At 38.4% G+C, this 12,961-nt stretch overlaps 1 protein-coding gene across 1 annotated transcript; it reads left to right on the top strand.

The window, feature by feature from the left end:
• The first annotated feature begins 2,066 nt into the window (after window positions 1-2,066).
• Window positions 2,067-4,601, top strand: LOC104242985 (pentatricopeptide repeat-containing protein At3g49710). Its single transcript, XM_009798099.2, has one exon. It carries the CDS (start codon window positions 2,223-2,225, stop codon window positions 4,383-4,385), a length of 2,163 nt encoding a protein of 720 aa, XP_009796401.1. The 5' UTR covers window positions 2,067-2,222; the 3' UTR covers window positions 4,386-4,601.
• The last annotated feature ends 8,360 nt before the right edge of the window (window positions 4,602-12,961 follow it).

Here is a 12,961-nt window from a genome sequence, read left to right as displayed (position 1 = left end):
ATCTTACTCTGGCGGGTACTTCCATGGTTTGTGAAGTAGAGGATGAATCTTTGTTGCATGTTTTGCGATACTGTATTTATGCTCGGGCAGTTTGGGATCGTATTTTTGCTGCAGAACACAAGTCGCGCTTTTTTGCTCTTGATCTCCATTGTTGGCTTATCGCTAATTTAATATCTGAATGATCCTAGGGAGTTATGGATGAAAATTGAAGAATTTTCTTCGGGTTCACCTGCTAATGAATTTGGCGCAATAATGCTTTGTTCCAAAAATTAGTTATAAAAAGGTAGTAGCCCTTGTTAACATGGTTAGAGCTTGTGTTAATTTTTGGCATTCGTTGAAGATAATGTTAGGACCGAAAAATCAGGTATCATGCGGAAGCTAGCAAAGCAAATCTTAAGCGACGATAAATCACACAACAAAGAAGAAATATACCAAAAGAGACACAAACATTTAACGTGGATCGGTCAACTGACCTATATCCACCGCGGAGATGAGCAATCCACTATATAAAAAGAGAGTACAAAATATCGAGAGAACAACCTCACGAAGAGGCAAACACAAGTGACACACTACACTTGTCCCGTAAAGTTCTCCCCTAAATACGACTCTCAAACTCCATATGACTACATTGTGGAGGCTACTGAATGAGAAAGACGGATCTTCAATTTATAGAACTCCAAACCTTTTCCTACAAAAAAAAGGACTAGCCAAGTATAGGAGAATTATAATTTTCTTCTACAAAAAGGAAAACCCAATTAAGGTAATTATATTGTCCTTTCCTTCAATAAATAGGAAAACCAAATATGGTAAGAAAATTATGGCAAACACATAACAATTCTCCCCCTTGGCCGGAATTTTCTGACAAAATAAACTTGATCCACCTTCTTCACATAGCCTTCAACATGTTGCATCTCCAAATCTCCACCACAAAGTTTGTCTCAACGTGCGTAGCACACCGGTCAAATTTCTCAGACAAAAAACACGATTATCGTCAAATATGTTGCGGCTAGAACTGAACCCGCCAAGATGAATCTGTCTTGAACCTCGCTCTGATATCACTTGTTAGAACCGAAAAATGTTTGTGTCTCTTTTGGTATATTCCACGTTAAAATTTGGTGTTCTTTATCTTCTTTATTTTCGGGTTTGCCTCTTCCTCGACATAACAGATAATAGGGAATATTTCTAATAATAAGCAGGTAGTCTCGCTAGGTTAGTCACCTCCTAACAATGGGTGGATGGTCTTTGAATACAGATAGGGCCATTTGAAGGAGTATTATGATAGGGACTGCTGACGATATTTTTCTAATAGTAGGACAGGTGTATTTTCAGTCAGGCTTGGGTTCTGCACATTATTCAGGGCTGAGCTATGGAGGGTGCTCACTGGTCTTCAAGAAGCCTGGGACAAGGGGTGATGTCGGTCTGTCGGGTTGCCTTGCAAATTGATAATTCTAGTATGGTTTATGTGTTGCGGTATGGATGGTATGTGTCTCATTGGCATGGTGATATTGTTAACTGCATCTGTTATCTCTTAGCTAGGAACTATGTGGTTTCTATTGCTCATACAAGGATGCTAATTCAGTAGCTGATGGTTTAGCTAATTTGGCTTTCAGTCAAGAGCCTCGTTTTGAATTACATGCTCTTGTGCCTTCTAGAATTTCTTCGCGTGTTATAGGAGATGTTATTGGGATTTCACTCCCTCGCTTGATTTCTACTCTCTCTGTTTCAATGTAGATGATGTAGTTTGACTTGACACAAAGTTTTTTAAAAAAAATTTGGAAACATGTGGTCCTAAAAGCTTAAGGGACAAAAGCTTTTTGGGGTCATAACATTTGTGTGACTATAAACTCTTCTCATTAAAGGTAAAGTGGATAAAATAAAAAAATTATAAGTTAAATTATTTCTAAATATAAAAATGTATCATTCATTTTGGAACGGATTAATTAGAAAAATATATTATTTAAATTGAAACGGCGGGAGTAACTAGTTTTGTTTTGCTGCTTTGTTTCCCTTTTGATAAACCTTGAAAAAGTGATATTTTTGCTATTACCAACTTTTTATACTACAAGTGTCTTTTTAACCAAGAAATTCAAGTCAAAAGGAAATAAGTATAATTTGGTTCGTAAATTTCAGTAGTAGCTGTTGATGAAATTCAAACGGGTACAAGTGAAGGGCAAGAACAAGAGTTGATGATGTCAAACGCAATAGTGCGACTGTCCCTTTAGATGAACCAACAAACATTGGTGGAGTGCCTCCAAAACTTCCGCCACATTCTGAAAACATGCATAGCCCAGAGAGACCTCTTAACTGGCAAATCTCTGCATACCCTTTACGTCAAATCACTCATTCCATCATCTACTTACCTCTCCAACCATTTCATCCTTCTCTACTCCAAGTGTGGCCTCCTTACCACTGCTCGCAGGGCTTTCGAAGCCACGCCTGCACCCAATGTCTTCTCATTCAATGCTATCATCAATGCCTATACTAAAGAGTCTCAGCTCCACCTTGCCCACCAACTGTTTGATAAAATTCCCCAACCAGATATTGTTTCTTACAACACCCTTATCTCCGCTTACGCTGATCTTGGCCACACCCTGCCTGCTTTTCGACTCTTTCTCGACTTGAGGGAGATGGGTCGTGGCATGGATGGGTTTACACTTTCCGCTGCTATTACTGCTGCTAATGACAATGTTGATTTCATCACTCAGCTTCATTCCTTGTCTATTTCAGCTGGGTTTATCTCTTATGCTTCTGTTAACAACACTCTCATAACGTACTATAGCAAAAATGGGCTTCTAGATTATGCTCAAGGGGTATTCGCATCAATGGGTGAGATAAAAGATGAAGTTTCTTGGAACACGATGATTGTTGCTTATGGGCAGCATAGGGAAGGGACAAAGGCGTTGGCTTTGTATAAAGAAATGGAACATAGGGACTTAAATTTAGACATGTTTACTATGGCAAGTGTATTGACAGCGCTTACGTCCATGGAAGACTTGCGCGGTGGGCTTCAATTTCATGCTCGGTTAATCAAAGTGGGTTTTCACGAAAATCCACACGTTGGAAGTGGTCTGATTGATCTGTACTCAAAATGTAGTGGTGGCATATCAGATTGCAAAAAAGTCTTTCAGGAAATTCCTTATCCTGACTTAGTCCTTTGGAACACAATGATTTCTGCATATTCGCAGTCTGAGTTGTGTGAAGAAGCTGTTGCTTGTTTTAGACAAATGCAGCTTGCCGGCCATCGACCTGATGATTGCAGCTTTGTTTGCGTGATTGGTGCATCTTCCAACTTGTCATCACCGACTCAAGGGAAACAAATTCACTCTTTGACAGTCAAGTCTAGCATTACGTCCAACCGAATCTCAGTGAGCAATGCTCTCATTGCAATGTATTCTAAATGTGGAAATCTGCATGATGCAAGACTACTTTTTGATAGAATGCCTGAGCATAATGCTGTCACTTTAAATTCTATGATCACAGGCTATGCACAGCATGGGCATGGAGCGGAGTCGCGGCTACTATTTGAATGGATGCTTGAAAGAAATCTGACACCTACAAATATAACATTCATCTCTGTCCTATCTGCATGTGCACACACTGGAAAAGTCGAGGAAGGGAAGAAGTATTTTGGTTTAATGACTGACAAATTTGGGATAAAACCAGAGGTTGAGCACTATTCATGCATGATTGACCTTTTGGGTCGAGCAGGAAAGCTCGAGGAAGCAGAGAGACTAATCGAAACAATGCCATATAATCCCGGTACAATTGGCTGGGGCTCGTTACTTAGGGCATGTCGAACTCATGGTAATATAGTGCTAGCAACAAAGGCAGCTAACCAGTGTGTTCGGATGGATCCTTCAAATGCGGCACCGTATGTCATGCTTGTACACATGAAAGCTTGTCTTGGCAGATGGGAAGAGGTAGCAGCTATTAGAAAACAAATGCGAGACAAGGGAATCAGAAAGCAAGTGGGTTGCAGTTGGATTGAGGTGGCCAAAAGAGTTCATGTCTTTGTGGCAGAGGATAGTTCTCATCCGATGATAAACGAGGTGTATAAATTCTGGGAAGAGATGTCAAAGAAGATGAAGCAAGAAGGGTATTCTCCAGATTTGAGGTGGGCTCTGATTAGAGATGATGGAGCTAGGCAGGAGGAGAAAGAGAGAAGCTTATGGCATCATAGTGAAAAGTTGGCAGTTGCTTTCGGGCTTTTATCTACTAAAGACGGTGAACCTATTCTTATCATAAAGAATTTAAGAATATGTGGTGACTGTCATAATGCAATTAAATTTCTATCTGGTATGACAGGAAGAGTGATTACAGTAAGGGATTGCCACAGGTTTCATTGCTTCAAGGATGGGGCATGTTCTTGTGGGGATTACTGGTGATAGCTGTTAAGTTTTGCAATCAGAATGCTGGTCTGATCCCAGTCAATTCAGGTGATTGCCATGGGCTATGGAGAGTGAGGTTGTGAATGCTATACAGTGTACTTAGAGTTAGCACGATGAAGTACAATTTTGTATTTGTTAGCAACAGAAAGATGGGCCTAATATTTTTGTCTAACCAAGTGAAATTATAAGGAAAAATGAATGAAGTACTTGAAAGAGTGCACTGCATGTAGCTTTCTGTCGTTTTGGATTGGGTTATCGAGTGTCTTAATCCACTTTAATCTTATATAAATAATGCTCTAAATGATCTTAGATCTAGCCGGAGTTACTAATCATTTGCAGCATATGTGCATAATGTTAGTTGGGGTATGAAGATGCCCACCTCTTGTTCATTCACTGCAAGGATAATTACAAGTCAACTATGGAATGTGACGTTAAATCTTAAAGGGTCGTTTGGTACGAGGTATAAGAAGGTATAAGGGTAATATAAAAATTTAATATCACCTTAACACTCTGTTTGGTTAGCAAACCAGGTATAAGTTATCCCGGTGTTAATTCTAACACTGAGATAACTTATACCTTATAAAAGGTGGGGTAATTAGCACCGGTATAACTTATACCTTCTTCTTAGAAATTATACAATTGTCATTCTTAATACAATATACCAAACAATGAATAAACAACAATCCCAGCATAACTAATCTCATCATAACTTATCCCAATATAACTTATATCGGTATAACTTATACTGGTATAAATCGTATTCCAACCAAACGACCCCTTGAGGTTAAATGGTGCATGCCTAAAACAGCTAAAGAACCCTACAAAAGCGGGGAAAGAGAAAGCAACAAGAAGTATAGAGTTTGCAACAAAATCCCAGCAAGCATATGTTATGTTGGGTAATATGGCGGAAAAGAAATGGAAGAATTACACCCCCTAATCACTTGGTCTAACAACTCATCAGAAAATGGCCCACCGGAAAATTACTTTTCACCAATTAGCCCACCCTTTTTTCTTCGTTCTTCTTCTTCTTCCCATGTCACACATTTGCACCCCAAAATTTCTCTACCATTGTTATTCTCCTTCAATTTTTCTTCCAGATTCAAAGCTGATAATTACTATTTTGACGAAGAAGAAAACCAATTTGCAAGAGAATTAATTATCTAGAGTCACATGAAGATCACTTCCTCCGTTGGAATGAGGAGAAATGTGTTTATTGTCATGAAAGATTCGATTTCAGAAATTGGGTTTCCGGATTTATTAGTTGTTTTGAATGGGTGTAGTCCCAATTGATTAGAATCATCAAGAGGAGTTCACAACTATAACATTGTATAAAAGTGTATAAGCATCTCTGACAAAAATTTTGTACGATTTTCTCTTGCAATTCTTGTATAAAACTAGTCCAAATCTCCGGCAATTTACTTCAAACCTTGTATACAACCTACTTAGGCTATTTCTAATAAGTTCAAACAATACCCACTTCAAATTTCTCACAAAATTATATTCGAAAATTAACAAGATTAGCATTAAAGGAGATGAGATTTTAGGTTTCTCGCGTCTGTTTTTGTGTTTTGTAGTTGTGATAGGTATGTATAAATTTGAGAAAAAAAGAGAATAAAAACTCGCGGATATATCACGCTCATACAACTTTTGAAGGGAAAAAGAATGACTTGATTTAAATTTTAAAGATTTAGATGTATCACTTTATTAACTTTTTGGAGTAGAATCACAGATGTACAAGAAACTCAACAGTTATATGACAAATGTACAAGAAATTGAACAATTCTTCGACTTTCTGCATACATGTGCAGAAACGGAACTGAGATACACAGCTCCTATGAGCATAACAGAAGGGGTTTGGTGAATTAGATCATTGTTTATACTTCCAAAATGGAGTTGTTACTTTATGTCATAGTTTCTTGTGTATTTCCTGTTGTGTTCTTTGCCTTTCCCGTGTTACCAGTGGCGAGTCTAGAAATTTTTCCAAGCCTTTTCAAATTTGAAAGAAGTAGAAAAAATTCCCGACAAAGAGTGTTCAATATATAATATATACCTCTAAAATATAATATTTTACCTATATATAATGTACAACTTTTCGATGAAAGGTGGTGAACTGACCACCCTTGTGACCATGTGGCTTCGCCATTGCGTGTTACTATCGTGGTTTTTGGTTATCAGTTATTTCCATGGCTGACATTTGTGTGTTGTAGTGAACACTCCGGAGAAGCCAAGGGAATGCATGTTACATCCCATATTTTCGTACGGAGAGTACATCGTAAGTCAATTGATATAAGCTCAGAAATGAGATCGTCTTTGAAAGGACATAAAGTAAGTTAATCATGTTACCTTGGAGGTTACAAATCTTTAAGATCATGTATAACAAGTACCAAGAGGGTTGAAATGCTTAGAAGCTAAACAAATTGAAGAAAATAAGTTTTGTCGAATGTCGACAAATTGGGAATGTTATAACATGTACTTTTAGGGTGATACCAGGGTGCTTAACATGATAATTAAGGAGGTTATGTTATGAGTTATTTTAGTCATATGATAGTCGTGTAATACATTTTGAAGTCAAGCGAGTTGTGAAACAAAAGTTAGCAAAGGTCATCACAAGTTACATTCATAAATGTGCTGAAAACTAGGTCAAATGTAGCTAAGTTTTTCTCCCAATATTCTTGAAATTACGGGATTATCCATCTACCAAATTAAAGATCTGTAAGACTTATTTCCTTATACAGTCAAACCTCTCTATAACAACATTCCTATATAGCAACACTTCACTATAAAAGCCAAGCTTTTGTGAAACCAATTTTTATATTTTGTTATAATATATGTGTATACGGTAAAATCAGGTGCCCCCGATTTAGTAGGCTCGAGCCGTTGCACCGAGGGCAGAAGTTCGATAAAGACCAAGCTCGGGCTCGAAGGCAGAATAAGGGGCTCGAAGACCTAAGTGTTCGAGGAACATCGGAGTCAAGTATGACCAACTCCGAGATAGTGCCGTTGTGAATTTGTTACAGAAGGACAAGATTCTCGCCACGTCACCAAAATCATGGCGTAAATTTCGGAATAGATTTGTACGAATTATTACAAATCCGTATCAGGCGGTTATACAGCTGTCCCAATAAGATTCTTTACTGTAAATGGAAATGTACCTTATTTAGGGCCCCCCTCATATATAAAGGAGACCTCAATCATTTGTAAACATCATCTAATCATTGGCAAAGAATATATTATCTTACTTTTTTGCTCATTGTTCATCAGAATTGTCTTTTTTATCTTTATTGCTCTTACTTTACTATTCCTGGTTCATCTCGAGGTCACTGAGCTCGAGGTCGATACTGGTTAAGTAACACTAGCTTGATTCACTTATTTCTTTTATTTATATGTCATACTTCTTGATTATTAATTGGTATTGAACTAGATCATATATCTTTAAAACCACAAATCAAATTTAATTATTACTCGTATTTTCGAGGTAAACAATATATTCTCTATAACAGCATTTCGCTATAACATCCAAAAATATTTGGAACAAATGAGGATGTTATAGAAAGGTTTGACGATACACTCAATATCTTTCGTGTATTTTGGCGGTGTGTTATTGACCTGGGGTGCTACATATTGTCTCTTCCTAGGTTTGAATCGTCCAAATTTGTTCAAAGTCTTAAATTTATCAAGACATTATTCACTTAGAGATTTTGATCAATGTGACCTTTTAACACTACTATACATATACTCACAAGGGGTTCAATGGATATTTTAAAACTGATAAACCGACCGATCCGTACCGAATCGAACCGATTTTTAGATTTTTTTAATAAAATCGTAGATTATTATATAAATATATAACCGTACCGATAATTAGGGTACATTTTTTATTTTATGAAATTAAACCGAAAAAATATCGAACCGTACTGAATAAATTTATATGAAAAATATATATTAAGATTAAAAATAACAAAACATTAAATTTTTCCTTGGGCTCTTGAAATTATAAAACGGAACAAGCCAACAATTAATTAAACTCAAAATCCTAATTACCAAACATATTATACTACTTCTATTGAAACTAAATTATTTCCAGCATATTCACTAGCAAGACACAAGGTAATCTAGAAATTATGAGTAGTAAATAATAATGTATTGCATATGTTTCCTTTCGTACGATTTAAATTTATATTTTCAAATATTTTAATCTTCTGTACACTTTCTTCTTGAGTCCGAGCTTGCTTAATATCTTTCCACCTGTGTGATTTATATTTTCTTTATCTTTGCTTAGTTTCTTCTACGCTGCTATAGAATAGTTGGTGGATCTATACTTTGGTCATCTTTCATGTTTTCTTAGTTCATCACCCTTTAAATAGTAAAAATGTCTAGAGAATTTTGATAAATCCTATAAAAGTAGGTATGTTCTTGCATTATGCTTCTACTTGTGACTTTTAAAACTTAACCTTAGGTTAATTTACTTCGCCTAAAGGGAGGAAAATGACATTTAAAAAATATCGAAAAGTAACAGAACCGTACTGGTACCGAAGAGAAACCGGCATGATTAACAAGATTTTTAAAAGCCTAATTTTGATTATATATAATAGAATAACCAAAAAAATGGTATGATATAAATTTTATAAAATAATAGACCGAACTGATCCATGGACATGCTAATACTCACAACCACCACTACTAGCCTCAAAAGCATAACCACACCACCACCTACCTCCATCTCCGGATACTTGCATGACCAACCTCATCACTAGTCACCCTATCAACCAACATTATTCACTAGCCATAACAATATTAGTTACTTTCACCATTAACCTTATTTGTTGCAAGCTACCAAAATCATCTACCTTTACCATCATCTCCTATCATCACCGAGCCACCACAATAAACCACCTCCATAAGCATTGCCTCCCACCTCCACTTCATGTCTCTACCACCAACTACTTTTATCGCCAACCATAAAGAACAACCACCTCTATCACCATAAGTCACCACCACAAAACTATTACTTTCGGCCACCATGGCTTATATGTATTTACTATCATCTGCCATCACCTCATAACTATCACCATCGACGACAATAATTACAAATGCTATCGCGATTAGATTTTATTAAACAAATAGTTACTTAGCTTGTAACACCATTTAAATTAAAATTTTCTATAAAGCATACTCCTCTACAATTAAAGTGAAATTTACTTTCTTCGTTCATTAAGGTAAAATAAGCTATTTTTGACAACATTGATTCCAATTTTAGGGAGGAAATAGAGGTATTTAAATCAGTAGATATCAAACTAACAGACTTGCATCATTTCACAATCCTAAAGAAAATAGTAGCGATGGGGTAACGATTACCCTACTATACTTAGAGGCGTTCATACAATATTTGATTGAAGTTAAAAACAAAAAAGAAATTATCTAAAAGTCTGTTTACCCCTTAAAATTGGATAACAATTGAATTTATACGCGGTTTTAAGGATACGTGATATAACTTGACACAAATTAAGAAGACAAATTAATATTGAAATTAATGATAAGAAAATAAATGCAAACCACACAAATTGAACAGCCTTAGCCTCTGAGTTTGATCACCCTCGAGTCAAGAAGCATCTCAACTAATGTTAGAACTAAACAACAAGATGATAAGAACTAGAAATAATTAGTATATTGCTTTCTTTGTGTGTGTTATAATGTGTGTTACAAATGATCAAACCCCCCCCCCCTTTATATATAAGGGGTATTCTACACTTGGTACAATTCTATACAAGGTAAAAAATCTCATAATTTGCTAACTAATCGGCCTCTCCTTGATACACGCTGTGATTTTCGCCGTGATCTCCAACCGATCCTGGATATTTCGGCCTTCTATTATTTGGCTCGACAAAGTTTCCTCGATATTGTTCGGTCCTGGAGTCTCGAACTTAACGACTTGACTTCCCTCTTTGGTTTGATATAACCGGGTCTCGAACTCTGACCTATCACACTTCAGCCTCGACTGATCGTACAATGGACGAACCCAGTATCAACCGTATACAGATAGTCCCCTTATTTTTCAGAGAGAAGATGACGAGAAATGATATGAACTTCTGAACCTCGCTTCGATAGATCATGATGTAAGAGACAAAATGTAACTGAAACATCCCGTCGGCCCAGTCTCCAAGGCATTAAATGTGTGTCAGTTGCTGGTCGACCACTACTGATTTTGAACCGTCATTAGCAAACTATAAATACCCCAACTTTCATTCATTCAAACTTTATGTTCAAAAGCTTCTTCTACGAATCTCTTCACTCTCCAACTTTTGTACCCATATTTCTTGAACCTTTTGCAACCACTAAGCGTACCTTCTTAATTTCCTTTTCTTCATCTCCACTTTAAAATGGAGAAAAATTTTAAGACTGTTCCACAGAAAGAGACAACCTCTTCATCACGGCCTGTCGGCAACGGGACTGCGGCGGAGCCACACCCTGTAGAGTTTGTTCCAGGAGGGTGTCTGATTGGTGCTGATTTTAAGATCGAAAAAAGTTCCTCTGTAATGGATCTATGCGATCCGGTCTCGATATATATATGTTCGATCACCGATGATCTCCTCTCCAAGGTCAAAGAGGACTATAACTAGGCCGATAAACGCGTGGTGGTGCCCTCGCTTGAGGAAGAAATTACTACCCACGTGGAGGGTTTTTTAAGTGTTTGCACTTGCCCCTTCACGTTGGGTCCCTTAGACCCGATCATTATTGCCTTCTGCAAGAGGTATGAAGTTACCATCGGTCAAATTCACCTATCTTTTTGGAGGATAGTGATTCTTCTCCGCTTTTTGTAGCAAAATCGATGGGTTTCCCTTCATCCTCGATCATATCATGCATTTGTACAGTCCTCGACTTTATCAAAAGGGGTTAATAAAACTTACTCGCCAGACCAATAGGGCCCCGTTCTCGAGTATAGATGAGGATCGGGGTTGAGTCTGGATGGGCCGATTTGTTTGAGTGAAGACCTCAGACTTTATCCCTACCGAGGACATGCAATTTTCGATAAATGGAACATGAAGCGTAAGTATAACTTCGCTTTAAAGATTTTATTTATTGTTTCTCCCTTTCCCTCCCTTCTTATCGGTGTTTTTGTGGTGCAGTTGTGGCTTGGATGCCGGATGCAGTTCCTCGACTCAAGGAGTGGATCGAGGACCTTGTGTCACAGAGACCATATCTTGAGTGCACATTGCGTGAACTGTCGAAGGGTCGGTGGGAGGCCCGTAATAATTAAGTTTTCTTTACTGATTTAATAATGTTTGATTTTTTCCTTGCACTATCGAATTCTTATCGGTTCTATTTTCTTTTGCAGGTCTCCCTAAAGATGTTGCTATGAGGCTTCCATCCGGTGATGAGGATGTGCCTCTCGAGTCCCCTGCTCCGAGTCAGGGTGACGAGAAGAAAAGGAAAAGGTCCCCGAGTTCTCCGAACTTGGAAAAGAAAAAACCAAAGAGGAGGCTGGCGGGAAACCCAAGGGAAGCATCGACGCTCTATCCTCGGACTCAGTCCACCGGCTAAGGCATGAGTCCGAAGAAGAAGAAAAAGAAGATAAATCCAAGTTGGTGACCCGCGTGCGGGAAGGTGTCTTAATACGAGAGGCTTCCGAACCGGCGGATGTTGAAATTGAACCACCACAATTGGAGGAGTTCGATGGGAGAACTTTAGCTGAAGCTCCCGAACCAGAGGGGAGTGAGGTCACTCCGCCTTGGGATAGTGGGGTCGAAAAGAAAATCGGGGCGATGCTTCTCGAGCAGGGGAAAGTGCCCCGAAAGATGTGCTTGGGGTGATTGACATCACCAGATCTCCTCTATTCTCCGATTCCATGATCAACGAGGCAGGTATGCTAAACGAGCGTCCATACGAGAGGCCTCATGGGTCGGCAGATCTCAATCATTTCTTCGAATGCTTAGAATCCACTACCTCGGAGGACGTCCCCAGGTTTGGTGATTACCGGTGCCAAAGAAGGTATCATCACCGGGAGCCACTAGGTCTTCCTCGAGTCCAAAGTTAGCAGACCTGTTCTTGGCACTGAGTATTGATCCTGATCGAAAGTAGTCAATAGTTTTCTCTATCCCGGAGAATGCCCGGGTTTTCTCTGCCCTCGTGGAGGTTGCTAGCTATCTTCGGTGTTTGGTGATCAAAGAGGACTAGGTCGTGATGGACAAGGTAGAAACGCCCTACCTATTCAATGAAGCTCAACATGCGTTAGATCGGGTAACTTCGAGTGTCTTCTTTATTATGTACTTTAAACTTAAAGTTGTATATAATCATAACACCTTCCTTTATGCTTGCAGGCCTCGGTACTGCACCATAAGACTTTTCTCTGATATCGGGAGGGGTTAACCCAACATGAGGCCGAAGTTCGGGAGCTTACTGAGAAGAGGGACACCTAAAAGCTTCTTAGTGAGAAGCTTCAGCCGAGTTAGAAGTATCTCGGAGGGAGCATGCCGAGATGGCCGAGCAGGTAAATCGAGTACTTTAAGATAGTGACGACGAATTGGACATAGTGGCTAACGATCTGATCCTACAGGTCCGACAAAGGTTTGAACTGA

Source organism: Nicotiana sylvestris, chromosome 4, assembly GCF_000393655.2.
Source record: "Nicotiana sylvestris chromosome 4, ASM39365v2, whole genome shotgun sequence".
NCBI lineage: Eukaryota > Viridiplantae > Streptophyta > Magnoliopsida > Solanales > Solanaceae > Nicotiana > Nicotiana sylvestris.
The sequence above is the reverse complement of the archived record's forward strand: the minus strand, read 5'-3'. Positions and strand labels throughout refer to the sequence as shown.